A 15,279-nucleotide genomic window follows, 5' to 3' on the forward strand; every position below is an offset into this window, starting at 1 on the left:
AGTTTTCATTCGGGCGACTATCATCATTTGTCGACATTTATATAGATGAAATAACGAGCAGTAATTTATTTTTTATACAATAATAATTTATCACGTATTTAAATTGTCTAAATCGACGGTTGTGGTGTGTTACTTTGATACGGAGTACATCATTTTTTTTTTAGCGCGATTGTCGTTTGTAGTGGCTATCTCCAGCTATGGGCCAGTCAGTGGTTAGATTGGTATAAAATTACTGATCAGAATTATTTTGGAAAAATTATTCATTATTAAATTTAAAGGGATTGAGAACTCTATATTCTGAAGTCTAAATATAACATATAATGAATGCAATCAACACCCATAATATAACTAAAACATAGACTATGTCATTTATTTGGAGTATAGACTTGTATATTAGGTATCTGTATTCTGTGTCTTTGAGCAACCATTGATGGCTAACGGGTGACGTAAACATTAAGCCTAAAATTTGAAAAGTGTAGGATATAGACGGTGCATATATTTTAATGTATCAATTTCCTAGTTGTTTAATGCTAAATTAGCTATCGCACTTAGTATAACCAATCGCATTGCAAGGAAGGAAGGCGTTGGAGTTCTTTTTGGTGCTAATTGAGAAATGTTAGAAGCGGATATCAATAAGTGTAATTAGAAGAAAGGCTTAAAAACTACTAAATTTTAATTTAAATATTTAAAAGATCTTTAGAATGCAATGCTTCCCCGTCGTCGATATGTTGGTGTATCAGAGCGGCCGATTCCTGTTGCAGAAGTAGAACCATACAATAAACTTGATAAGAAGGGAACACACTTTCCTTCACAATCGCCAAGTACTCATTTCGAGAAAAGTTCCACTGACGGTTTAAGCGGTCAAAGTTTTGATTTTGATTTGCTAGAAGAGTTTGTATTTGAACCTATAATGGCGGCCAGGGATAGGACACAAGAATTTTCAGCTGCTGTTCGTAGCCTTCAAGGTCGCACTTTAGCTAGACCAATTGTTAAAGATGACCGTAAAGCAGCTGTCCTTGCCACATATTCGCAATTCATGAGTATGGCTAAGGTGATAAGCAAAAATATTACTAGCACATATGCTAAATTGGAGAAACTAGCTTTGCGTAAGTATGATTAATGCCAACATTGCTTGAATGAATCATAGTATGTCATTAATTAAAAGTTATTAATGTGAGATAACTAAGTAAAAAAATTAATATAATGTTTTGTAGTACCCAGGTGGTATGGTAATTTTAATTCATCTAGACTCTAATCTGCCACATTACCTTATGCAGTTGTCTGAATGCACAAGTCTTAGACCAGCACGGCTACCAACAGGTTTCCCTTATAAAGAAAGTTCCTAATCTGCCACATTATTGCTTCCTGTTTTTAATGATCTAGTAAAGGAAGTTAAAATACTACATTTATTATTTTCAGTTGCAAAGAAAAAGTCACTATTTGATGACCGACCAACAGAGATACAAGAATTAACTTATATAATCAAAGGAGACCTCAACTCTCTCAATCAACAGATTGCTCGCTTGGGTGAAATGCCAAGAGGTCGCAAAAGTATGCATAGCCACTCCTCAAGTGTTGTGTTAGCTCTACAATCACGTCTTGCATCAATGAGCAATCAGTTTAAACAGGTAATATAATAATAATAAGTATTGCTTTGATTGACAAGGAAGCAAATTTTAGGATGTTGGAGATGATTATGATCTAATTAAATTATTAAAAATAAAAATAGTTTCTTTAATTAGAAAATCATCTTAGAGAATACTATATTGAATTAAATAATGCCTGTTGAACAATTGAATAAATACTATTTATAATATTTATAAATCCATAGCTTGAAAATGATTATACTCAAATAATATTCAAATTTATGATGATCCTGTTTGCTTACTTATGTACCGCCTTCACTCAGTCTACTAGCTCTACAACCCAAAATATGTCTTGGCCTCCAAAACAAGAAACTTCCAATGATGCTTGTCCTGTGCCACTCATATCCAGTTGCTGGCTTTTACCTTAGAGCCTCTGATTTGCCTCTGATCTTAATCCATGACCCGTCTTCCTTCTGTTTGATTGAACAACTTACCTGAATGACTTTATTTATTTATTATAAATAAAATGAAATCATCAATCTCATACCTTCTAAGCTATCTTGTTGATTGCCTAAGAACACATTATGTTTTTAATCAGAAAATAATTATAGTCACAATATAATGTTTAGTTGAGTGTTTATATTATAATGTTGTATTTTGGGTTTTGTTGTGTTGTTAAATTTTAATTCTGTTTATCATAAACAATTAACAGGTGTTGGAAGTCAGATCAGAGAATTTGAAACTTCAAAATAGCAGACGAGAGCAGTTTTCAAGCTCAGCACCTATTGTCAAGGAGGTGCCGTCACTCCTACGTGCAGATGATGTCAGCATTGATCTTGGGGAAGCTCCATTACAAGCCCAACAGATGGCACTGAGAGATGACAGTGACACTTATGTGCAACAACGAGCGGAGACAATGCACAACATAGAAAGTACTATTGTGGAATTAGGAGGAATATTCCAGCAGTTGGCACATATGGTGAAAGAACAGGATGAAGCAATCGGGAGAATTGACACAAATATTGCGGAAGCAGAAATGAATGTGGAAGCTGGGCACAGGGAAATAATGAAATATTTCCAAAGTGTTACTGGTAATCGAGCATTGATGTTTAAAGTATTTGGTGTGCTGATATTTTTCTTTATTTTCTTTGTGGTATTTATGGCTTAATTTCTTAAATTCAAAATATATCTGTAATATTAATTATAGTAGTATGTATACAACTTTACTTTGTATTTCAACCCATTCTATAAACAATTATTAGTTGTCAGATTTTTTTGTTGCATTGTTAAGATTACTGATGTTAGTTGGTATGTCTAAGAAAATAGGTAATATTATAAATATAGATAATATTATATATATATATATATACACTCTGAAAACCTTTCATTTTTTTTTAAATTTCGACCCTGAATACCAGTCTTTAAACAAATATTGGCATTTAAATTCTGCATTAGTAAATATCATTTCTACTTTAAGATAGATTATTAAGTTCAAACAATTATGTATAAAAAATTGTATTTCTATGATATCTGTGGTTTTATTAATGATAGGGTTGGCATTGTGCTGTATTTGGAAAAAATAAACTATTTTTTATATTTAGTTCAATTTATAACCAATTATTTTTCATCTGCTTCCTCACTCACTCCATCACAAGTTCTATATTATTATTATACTGTTTTTATACCATATTATCCGGAATGTTTCATAATTATGATGAGTTCCTGTAAATTGTGTGGCAGTTTCCTAGTGGTTCCACCTCATCCCTGAGTCGTAGGTTCGGACCCCTGCTGCATTTAACACTGCCCCGTACGATAAAGGAAAATACGCAACATGCTTTATACCCAGAATGTTGAAAGTAACAAAAGTCTAACAAATGGTTACATAGTTAGGAAAAATAATTTAAACTTTTGTAATTCTGACGCGTCGCCATCTTTTGGCAATGTTCAGCATCCGCATACATTGGTACCATAAGGATTGCTAAGCTTGTAAGCACCAAGTGTCGTAATGAGATTTGGACAAGCGCTTGATGTTGACCATAAGATGGCGAAACGTCCACAAAGTTGGAATATAACAGAGAAGATGCGAAGGCAAAACCCAAGTTTTTCCTACCAACATCGCCAGGGTCAATACAACAATAAAAAAATGACAAACATCTCAAGTAGTTTAAGATCAAATTAAAGCAAATAGATTTAGTTTTCGAATTGAAATAAAACAACCCTTAAAATATCTAGCTAGTGGTCGAGCTTATGATCAAAAAGGAAGGTGTTCAATATCACATAAATAATTCCCTGGATATTTATATATTTCGTAATCTTACATGTATAAATTATATATAACAAAAACCATTATATGCAGTAGCAGTCGTGGATGTACCATTTGAGTTTGCCTGCAGCATCAATAATTTAAGAATACAAAAAATATGGTGAAGTTTTTAAAAGAATTTAGGGCAAGGGCAAGAATTTGAAGTACATTGTGTACAGTACATTGAAGTACTTTCGGAAAACTTATAATGTTATGTACATTATAAGTTTTCCGAAGTAAGCGTAACGTTTAAATCTTATAAAAGCTGCATTAAGAACATAACGCTATAGAAATTTGCTAAACATTGAAAAATCCAAAAGACCGGTGGGTACTACTTTCACATGTCCTATAATACTGATAAGGATATACATTACACAAATGTGATGACGAACCCATCTTCTCCTCAATTACGTCTGGAAATGGATGATTACAATTAGCTTTAAATAAGTATGTAGTAACTAGTAAGTATATATAAGTGACACCATAGAGGTAATGTATCAGTCAAAAAAACATGTTTATCAACAACACACAGGTCGATTTTGAAAACATACCAGACTCAGCAAATATGCTCTCGGTCTGAATTATAACAAATCATTCAAGTTAGCTTGTAATGCATATTCTTCATTTAACTTGATCTATATTGATCCTCTTTGCACAAGGAATGTGGTCACGTAATGGCTCGTTGCCATGGTCACCAATACATCAAAAAAAGGTTGTGAGCAGGGCTTTTTACGAAACAATTATTTTAATAATTTTATAAAGCAAAAATGCTATAAAAATGCAACGTAAGCCAACGACATTGCCCGCAATAGAAACGTTGCAGCGAAATGTGCGCAAAGTCCCGACCACGTACAGCAGGTAAATTGTGCATTTAGCTGGCTAGAACTTCAGCTATGTTTCTTTCATAGGCTCAGGTATTACTATTGTCCATAGGGTAAGCTTAAATTGTTTAGGAGGCATTCATTTATTATGTGATATATAATATAACAAGTAGTTGCGATGTTGCGATTTGTAAACAAATACTGCGTTTGTTATTTATATATAATTTTAACTTTTTGAGTTTATCACTATTAACAAAATACGTGTAAATGGATGTCTGAAACATAACAGAAAAATCTTCCGAGAGATTAAAAACACCGGAGGGGACTGCTTCTGAGATATTTTTATTGCCTTGTCTCTGTCTTATACAATATGTTACAGAAAACCCAAAGATCTTACTTTTCACTACCCACATAAAAAGCTCTTGGAGAAAATAGAACATGTTGAAAAAGAACCAGAACCGTTGGTAAGTAATTTAAACTTGACAACAAGAAAGGTAATTCTAAACACATTCGAAAAACGAAGACTCAAACAATGGTAATATTAGGCTGAATATCCAATCTACATTCAAGAGTAAGTTTACAAGAGTTTCTTCGTAATTTTCAGAGCGCGTTCTCTCACAGTCTGTTGCATTCGGCGATGCGATCACTTTATCAGGCTGTTTATATCTGAATATCAAAAGTACCCTTCCGAACAAATAAGCAATAAAGAACTGAAACGGATATGGGGTCGTTAATTGAGCGACCTTACAAAAAATGTATCTTTTTATTTTTACTTAATATAATATATAAGAATTAATGAACTCGATCATTCTATCAGCTGTATATACATAACGAAAGGTATATTTATTCCAGACTGGTTTTTGTTTTGCACAAGAAGAGAGATTTAGAAAAGAAAGAAAACACGCAACAGTGCAATTAGAACCGATTAAGTTGGATGATGGTAAGTCAATCATAAACATCAGAACTAGCTGTTTCTAATTTCCCGTTTTACATATCCGCCTACATAATTTCTTGTGGCTTCACCTCAATTATAACTCAATCTTTCAAATAAGCTCAATGAAAAGTACCGTAGGCGAATTCCATAAAAGGTGGTTCTAAATTAAATATTTGTAATTAATCGGTTTGGTCAAGACACATTTAGATTTTTTATAATGACTTACGTACTCCTGACAAGCAAAATTTCGAGAACAGATTTATAACACACCATAGAACCTTGGCTAGCATATGGAGTAGCCAGATTTTTATTTTGGCGTTAGCCTTTAGAAGGAATCTTAAATGTTTTCCTAATAGGTATGGTTGATTATCTGTACTATATGTTTGCTGTATTGGAAAGCCATATATTTGTGTGTTTCACTAACCATTGATGGAAGTATATATTTATAGGGAAAGAAAAAAAGAAGAAAATTAAGATTCAAGAGTCTCGTAGTGATTCGGACGTGGCTAAGGAGCAAATCACCACTGATCCTCTCAAGATCAAACCTGTGGTAGCTTCACAGACCGAAGTGATCGAAAAAATTCGCAGCAATCTGGATTTAGGATTCCTCTACATGATTTATGCTGTTCACCCGCAGAATGTGTACTTCACACCGTATTATCTTAAGTATGTGCTCAACGAACGGCAAATAATTTTTTACATATCAATTTTGAATCGTATTTCTGCTACTATAAATAAAAAAATATTAGAAACAAAGCAACTAAACAACATTACAATTGCAAAAATATTATGAAGTTAATCATAATACTTGGCCGCCGCCTTGTGCCGTATTGTTTTTTGTCTTATTTCAGAGTGGTACCTTATGACGAGATAGATAGAAAGAACTACTTAACTATAAGTCCCTGTGGTGTGACTCACTTCACGAATGAGATGGTATTTACAAAATTACCTGACTGGGAACAAGAGTATACAATTTTCGTGTCACTTACTGACGTAAGAATTTATATTATGTTAAGGAGCGTAGCAAGGATGAGATTTATTAATATAATATATTTATTTTGTAAATCAGCTGGTTTATTCCTAAGTGATATACTAACATACAATATACCTACGCTAAATTATACGGTGTATCTTTTGAAAGAACTAAATAAAAACCGACACTTATTGACGTTGATCCAGCCAGATATTGACTTACAGTACGCTATAAAATTTCTTCCATCAAAAGCGCACTACAATTTTGTTTTTTGGTCACCGGCGTTGATTGCCACAAATATTTTGATGCTTTTCAAATAAAACACGACTCAATAAATCTGCCCACACATGATATATCAGAAAACCAGTATTTTTTGTTTAATTTAAAGATTAAAAATATTATCTTTACGTAAGCATGTTAAATCAAAATATTGTTTACTAGTTAGACAATAGATATATAATATAAATAAAGTAACTTTTTTAATAACTTTTATCAACAAAGGTGTGAATGAAGGGTGAAAATATGTTTAGAGTTACTAAAGAGTTGTAATTAGAATATTATTTCATAAATGTACCTGATAGATGGGTTACGTAACCTTAGTCATATTTAATTAGTCTAATGAAATGTAAATTCGACAGATAAAATTTTTCCGTAATTATCGGTACTGGAAAGCATTTTATGTGTGGCAGAAATCGATATTGTTCAGGAAGTATAGCAAAACACGTAAGAAGATTGCTAAAAAGTTATTTATACTCACTCCAGTGTTGGGAAAAGCTCTATTAAATATGCAGTCTATGTGCTGTGACATGTATATGAAAAGTTTTGCGGATGTGTCGAGAGATATGGACACAGCTTTTTTTTACTTCATTGAAGTGCAGGTGAATTGCTTGATTGAAAAATAGTTTGTATCTGTATTTATTATTTTAGAATAGTCAGCTTATTTTACTGTATATCTTGATACAATTTATTTATTGGTTAATTAAGAAAAGTTTCTAAAAACATAACGTAAAAATAAATATTTTTTTATTGTGACACTCATTGTTTAAAATTATAATATCTGTTTGTAACAGTTTCGTCAAATGAAGAGAGTGTCTGTCTTTTGTCAGTAAAAGGTTAAACCATGAACTATGTTTAAAATCGATTGATGCCATGCTTTATGTTGACTAAATTGACTTTTGTTATGTTGATAATTGTCAGTTATTGCTGAAGAGGTCGCAATAAATATCAAATTCAATAAATACATTTGGACTGCATAAACTCACAAAAGCGACTTGTTACAACAGGGGTTTTATACAATACTCACTTTCTAAATAGCCGTATAATTTTCTAGATGAAGCGAGTTGAGTTCATACGTGAAAAATTAAGAGAGTTCCGCGCGATTGTATTGGATCTGATTACGGCAGCATGTCACGCAGCATTATACCAACAAGGGTTTATCTATGACGATAGGAATATACCTCCTTTTCAGATTATACGCGGAAAGCCTACGGGAGGCATGTCATATACGGAAAAGGCAAATAAAAGGAACTATTGTGAGAGACTGGCGTGGTAAGTTATTTATAAGTTATAAGGCCGGACGGCCACGGCTGGTAATCCTTACGGCTCTGCCTGGCTATTTACGAATGCGATATTATTTTGCACAGAGACAGAGCGTATTCATTAACGCAGTATAACTTGAGCAACTGCATAACCTAAAAACTTATATTTTATGATCAAGTATTCAAGGTGATCGGCTTTTTGTATAAATCAACCTAAAACAGTGATTGTGCAACTGAGATACAACAAAATAATCACCATTGATCATCTGAAAAATGAAGTCAATCGAGACATATTATTAAATTATTATGTATCTTTTTACTTTTTTATTTTTAATGTATCATCTTTTTAGTTTCGTTTGTTTGTTTTTTGTTCCTATTTAGTTTGTCTGAATAACTGTGTATAACATATATTTTCGCACTTCTTGCCTATCTTATGTAATATAATACATTTTTTTCCTTTACTCACAGTGGTTGCCTGGAAGAGATCGCTCGAAAGCGATAAGGCCGCTAGTTGCCCTCCTTTTGATTTAATTATCTTAATTTTTTTATATATTGTAATGTAACGAAGCGTGAATAAATAAATGAATAAATTCGTATGTAGTTGGATTTTTCAAAAAAAATCTTCCCTTCAGTTAAGTTCGGTGGCGGATGTTATTGGTATGTTGAAATATATGTTTAATGAAACTTTTTGTTTGAATCTGGGTGGCAACTGGCTTTAAAAGTAAACGTAAATAACGTTTGTCGCTACTCCTCTCTTCGACGACACTCTCCTAAAAGCTTTAGCTAGCATCGCAATACTGACATATCAAAATGACGTTCAGTTTTGTGGTCATATTGGAATGAAAGACTAAGTTAGCCTCTAAAAAGCTTAGTGTGTTCAGCAAGGCGAAACGGTACTTCACCCCGCGCCACCGCTTGTAACTCTGTTGAGATCTGTTCTCACTTCTGGGTGGGAGCTCCTCAGTACCAGCTTCTTCAACTTGACCGTATTCAACGAAAAGAGAATCGAATCGTCGACGACCAATCCCTTTCCGAGAACCCCTGGCGTTGCGTAGAGATGTAGGATCTCTCTGCATTTTCTACCGCATTTACCATGGAGAGTGTTCAGAGGAGTTGTTCGGACTTATACCTGCAGCTGAGTTGCATCATCGGACGTCAAGGCAGAATACAATATACCATCCGTATCACCTTGGCGTTAGTCGATCCACCACTATTTCCAAACCAATTCGACTTAGGGTCCTTCAAGAAAAGAGCTTACCATTTCCTATCAGGCCGGCAGAGCGCTTGCGAGCCTCCTGGCAGTGCGAGTGACCATGGGCGGCGGTATCACTTACCATAAGATGAGCCTCCTGCCCGTCTGCCTCTTGTAAATAAAAAAAAAACAATTCATATTCGAGCTTAAAATAAAAACATAAAATTTGCGACGCTGGATTGATAATAACTTACTTGACTTATTTAAGGGTTCTTAAATCTAATTATAAGTATAGTTTTTTTGGACTTTATCGGAAATAAGAATATTATTATTACAATTTATGAGTGCGAGAATTGCTAACATTTTTCTTGCGCTTATTTATTAGCTAAAATATCTATATATGTAACTACAACTAATGTTAGGTAACTCTTAGAAGACAAAAATAATGTATGTAATAATAAGTGTGTAATTGAGGTAAAATTTTGGATTAAATATTTTTAACTATAAAATTAAACTATCGATTAGACATTTGGCTACAGATTTAGAAACTAAGAGACGTGGTGACTTTGCTATAGCTAGTATTTTATTCCAGCTTCATAAAGTTAATGGATTATATGACGAATTATATGTTATATCGGCTCACAAAGAGATCAAATGCAATGATGGCCGATATGCTTCGTATTCATGTGCAATTTCAACCTCCTATTGAACTGCTTCAGAGTACTGAAGTGGATGAAGTCTTAGAGGAATGGCCGAGACCGATTGATACTTGTAAGGTAAAGATTATAGTAGGATATCCGAAATTCAAGTACGTTGCCATTGTCTTCACCAATCGAAATCCTTAATTAGTCATTAAGAAACCCGCGCGTCTCCCTCTGCCCGCTTTATTTACAAACGCAATCACCGCGGCGCAGCGGACGCGCATCTATAGTACTCTCGAGGGCATTTCGATCGGTGCCTAGTACGAGTATATACAATACAATTGATGAAATATTAATATGTATTAATTGTATTTACTTAACGAGTGCCAGATTAACCACGTGGAGAGAGTAGCCCCATTCCAAAGGGAGCACCCCGTTTGTAACCCTACTCTTACCTGGCCTAAGGGATTTATGTGTAATTGTTACAGCCGAACTTTATATATACTAATAAATATAATAAAAACTATAACTACTAAACCGATTCTAAAATTTATATCGATATTCTAAACCATTGTTAGTATTGGTTGATTTGTTTTATCTCTTTATTGACAGCTAACAGCGGCAAATAAATTTAAAATAGTATCATTTTCAATAAAATTTTAAAGTAGCATCTGTTTAGATTACATACATATTTTATATATATAGTCCAGCCATAAGTGCTGTTACAAATGAAAATGCAATTATTTTACTGAACTAATGTGATATTATTAAAATTTATACCAACATATTTATTAAAGTCTCGGAAATAAACATTATATTTGAAATGGCCACCTTTGGCTTCTATACAGGCCTCTAATTTGTTTGGCCACGAAGCTATGGATTTACGCACTGTTTCCAAGGGAAATGTCGCCACTGATTGCTCCAAAGATTCTTTACAGCAGGTTTAGATCAGGCTATGTCCTCTAAAACTTACAATAGTTTGAAGTCTATAGGGTTGAGATGTGGACCAGATGAGGGCCAGTCATCAGCTCTTATAAAGTCTGGAACGTTGGTTTGAAGCCAGGCTTGGGTAGATTGTGCCTTGTGGCCAGGTGCAGAGTCCTGGAGAAAGTAAGAAATGTGTATTCCTCAGAGGCTTCACAACATGATCCAAGCTGTATTTTGATACACTTTGGCTGCAGTTCACTCCTTTTTATCTATCTTCATTTATCGTGATAGGATTTTTCTTCTTAATGGGATTTCCACGATTTCTGGCTTTAACAGAATCACAGCCTTTGTACTTCTAAGAGCACACGCGCCCGCCCCGATTTTTCTGGTCTTCGACAGACGAAGTGTTGTTGTATCTGTTGATAGTACTATTATACGGCTGATAACAAGCTTTTGAAGTGTCTGGAATATGACCGACAACTCCATATCCACTTTGTGCAAGGCGATCACTGCAATCCAATATTTTATAACAGTCTATTCCATATTCTAATTAGATAATGAACACGAAAAAATATGTGAAATGGCGGGATGTTATTAAAATAATATTCGTGACCCAAATTTTAAAAAAATAAAAAGAATTTTTTTTTTCATTTGCAACAGAACTTATGGCCAGACTGAAATTTCATGATATCATTTTTTTTAGTTGAATTATAAATTATAAATGCGAAAGTGTTAAGATTAGTTTTTGGGAATGGTTTTATTTTACTCGTGGCAATTATATTATTATTATATCGAGCGCTGCCACTAAGAACGGCTGTAATGTTCCCGTCTCAATTAACAAAGCAAATGTATCTTCGAAATTCGACTTAGATGAGATAGACCACAATGTTTTTAAGGAACAAAAATTAAGTAAACGCCAAATGGTTTTTATTTCAATAACTTGTAAAATATAGATATATATTTCATAGAATCGCTAGTAACAGCTCTCGGCCAAACTAATGTGCTATAATTCAAATAATGTTTGAATCCATAACACTTGCCATGATTAAATAAAAACTAAATTAGACAGAGTGAATTTTTGTACCGAGGAATTCATATTGTAGTATATTTTTAATTACAGTCAACTATTAAAATTGTACTGAAGTATGGATTTTTTGTTTTTTAATTAAACATCACATACTTAAATCAAATCAAATCTACGATTAGTGATTTTGGTTATAGCCCGCTTTTAAGAATATAATTTAATAACATATTCATTACTATTTTATTATTTCATAGTTTTTTAAAGTTTTAGAATACAATTCCCATGGCCTTGTGGTTGATTGATATATATTTTTGGAACCCGTGAAAGTTAGTGTACGAGCATAAACTAGTAACTTAATTTTCTTTGCAGTGGGCGCTGTTTCAAGTTGATGCTTATGTTATGCCTTCCGGAAAGATAGAACTGAATCCAAGTGAAAAAATTATATCCTCCTACATGGAGAAAATCACGGACTACTGGGAGGAGTACGTCCGTACATTTCACAACTTCCTCAACGAAGAAACATTACAGATATTCGTTCAACCGACCATCATGGGAAAACAGGTTGAATGGTCGGCGGGACAGTCGCCAAACCTATATTTCTTGATGCATCAAGACAAGAAAATGCTAGCAGACCTCAATTTTATACCACAATGTATTAGAGATGGATTTGAAGCCGTATGGATTTTTCTAAGACGAATGAATAAGTTTATGAATAGTTTTAGAGAAGCAAATGAAATAGATGTGAACATAATAAGGCAGGAAAGGAATGTAGAAGTGTTCAAGAAGTGGTGTGATAAGTTTGTTAAGCAGATAGAAGAGATCGAGGAGGTAGTTAGCTACCAACCACTTGGGTTGATTTTCTTATGCCTGTGTCCATTCCAAGAACTGTTTAGGCCACAACCAAGGAGGCTGTTTGATGTGGTACAGACTACGACGCCAGAGTAAGTGATTTATATATAATTCGTAGTATATCCAGGCTCTTGACTAGCTTTTTTGTTTACACTTAATTTTATTTACTATGAATAAGAGTAAACATTCTATAGTCTGTGCGAAACCCCCAACGAAAACACGTTTGTGTGCCGTCATCAGTCAACTATTGCCGAGTTACAGATTCGCTCAACCTAATTTATGATTTTATGAAAGTTATACAATCAATACAAAGTAAATATCAGTTAACTACTATCACCGAACTGCAATACTCAACGTTACAAAGTGACTTGATTTTTTAAAATATTTAAGTAGTTTAATATATTTTCCTTAGTTTACACAAAATACATTTCTGAACGCAAGCATAACTATTTGACAACCAATATATGTCAATATTTTTTCATTACTGACATTATTCTATTATTTAAAAATCGAATACGACACTCCGCATATTGTAGATTTATCTCGTCGGTTGGAAACTTTTATTTATAGGGGAAAACATAGGAGAGAGTTATCCCGTCGATAAACATTAAACATTAAACATTAAATGTGTGACATTTACTGTCACGGGTTTATCCTAAAAATGTTTAATATATTTTTTTCGAAAATTTTATAATGTTTTTAATAGTTTGTAATTCTGCTACTCGATACGACAAATATAACAAATCACCATGAACATCGAACGAATCCCACTTTGTTTTTTTATATTAAGGTATTGATAGATAAGTAGGTAGAAAAATAAAAACAAATAAGGATTTTTTCCATCTGGACACGCGAATCATCCTACACATAGCGTGATACTAAACATATAGTGACTGATGCATGAAATCATTAATATGTATATTGCGTAATTAATGAATGTGTTAGTTGATCTACTAATACTTAATAAGTTAAGTCGATTCCTAACTGAACTAATTCACGCCAAAATTATATAAACTCAAAAATAAAAGGTTACAGATCTAACAATAGGGATTAACGTATACAAATAAGGGAACAAAACGCGTTTCGTATTTCATGTTAATGACAGTTCATGCCACGCATTTCTGAAATTTCGTCGAAACTGAAGCTGGGATGATAATATACTAAACCATATTTTAGCTTTGTTTTAATAAAATTAATTACAATTAAATGCATCTGTACTACACAAATGAAAACTCTGTATGTACCCACTACCTTGTTTTTTATGTAACTAAATAACCTTTATGTATATATCGAGTTGTATACTACCCACCCTAGATTTCCGCATCTTTTTCATAAAAAAAGCAAGAAGGTTATCAGTCTTCAATGTAATGTCAATTTTCTAACTCATGCCTGTCTTCCTACACCGCGAGCATCCGGGATTTCAATTTACGACTCCCAGTGAAGAGTTGTATACTAAGATCACTGATCCAAAACACTGTTCTCGCTGCAAGCACAAAGTTACTTAATAAAATTGTAGCATCGGTCGAGCCTGCATAGACGAAATATTAGAGGGTATATCCGGCATCGAAGATGACATTAACAAAGAACCGGAGAGCGCTGGAGAGCTTGTCGCTTTCAACACCCTACTGGATGGCTTGGAAGTCCGAGTTGCTAAACTGGAGGAGAGACTAGAATATTTGAGAGAGTTATATGATGTTATGGGAGAATTTAATATTGCTATTCCACCTGATGATATGACTGATTACTTGGGTGAGTGGGCGATGCCTGTGAACTTAAATATTATTACGTTATCAATGAAATGTATTTTATTATTCTATGAAACTTGCACAATACATTTAGTTGTCGTCTTTATATCAGGCGCGTGGTTCTTAGTAGCCTACAAACGATTTTACGTGATTGAACTTGCCTTTCATGGGATAGCCCTTCGAGGGCTAAGACTTCTCCATTTATAAATTCTAAAAATAAAAGCGTACACTGGAATGTTTATAATTAGAGAATACAGCGAGTATCGGACTCGTATCATGTATTGGGACTGACACATTACAACGTCCATTACTATTTGTTAAATCACATCCGTCTACATTGGTTTTATAATTTGATGCTCGCAGAGATTATTACTAAAGCTGCATTGATGTTTGTTATGAAGAGGAAAATGTTTGTTTTACAAACAACAGTCTACGTTGCAAGTTGTTGTGACATTTATTTCCATGTAATAAAATAAATAGTTTTTTCCTCCGAGAAGATGAATAATTCCTTTATATTTATACCTCCAATACATTTTACAGGTCTCAGCGTTGCACTCGGTACTTTACGAACTAATGTAGATCAAAAACTGGAAACCCGAGGAAAGTTGGCGGGACTGTTTGCTAGTCAAATCGGAAAAGACATAATGGAACTTATGTTGGATGTAAATAAACTTAGAGATGAAGTTGTGGTACGTTTAATAATTTATTAATAATAAACTAAGGCTCGTAGCACTCAGTTCGTTTAGT

General features: G+C 33.6%; 2 protein-coding genes across 2 annotated transcripts in view; both read left to right on the plus strand.

Annotated features, from left to right (window-relative positions):
- Positions 1-437: 437 nt before the first annotated feature.
- LOC123718941 (syntaxin-5) lies at positions 438-3,094 on the plus strand. Its single transcript, XM_045675950.1, has 3 exons — positions 438-1,106; positions 1,420-1,628; positions 2,299-3,094. The coding sequence occupies exons 1-3, from the start codon at positions 707-709 to the stop codon at positions 2,752-2,754; spliced, it is 1,065 nt and encodes a 354-aa protein (XP_045531906.1). The 5' UTR covers positions 438-706; the 3' UTR covers positions 2,755-3,094.
- A 1,522-nt stretch (positions 3,095-4,616) lies between these two features.
- Positions 4,617-15,279, plus strand: part of LOC123718856 (dynein axonemal heavy chain 6) — a 53,522-nt gene continuing 42,859 nt past the window's right edge. The window contains exons 1-11 of the mRNA XM_045675790.1: positions 4,617-4,746; positions 5,089-5,173; positions 5,562-5,649; positions 6,093-6,309; positions 6,495-6,636; positions 7,255-7,494; positions 7,947-8,164; positions 9,939-10,122; positions 12,308-12,879; positions 14,304-14,536; positions 15,073-15,221. Of these exons, the coding sequence (XP_045531746.1) occupies positions 4,667-4,746; positions 5,089-5,173; positions 5,562-5,649; positions 6,093-6,309; positions 6,495-6,636; positions 7,255-7,494; positions 7,947-8,164; positions 9,939-10,122; positions 12,308-12,879; positions 14,304-14,536; positions 15,073-15,221 (2,208 nt within the window). The 5' untranslated portion in view covers positions 4,617-4,666. The remainder of the gene's footprint in view (positions 4,747-5,088; positions 5,174-5,561; positions 5,650-6,092; positions 6,310-6,494; positions 6,637-7,254; positions 7,495-7,946; positions 8,165-9,938; positions 10,123-12,307; positions 12,880-14,303; positions 14,537-15,072; positions 15,222-15,279) is intronic.

Source organism: Pieris brassicae, chromosome Z, assembly GCF_905147105.1.
Source record: "Pieris brassicae chromosome Z, ilPieBrab1.1, whole genome shotgun sequence".
Classification (NCBI taxonomy): Eukaryota; Metazoa; Arthropoda; class Insecta; order Lepidoptera; family Pieridae; genus Pieris; species Pieris brassicae.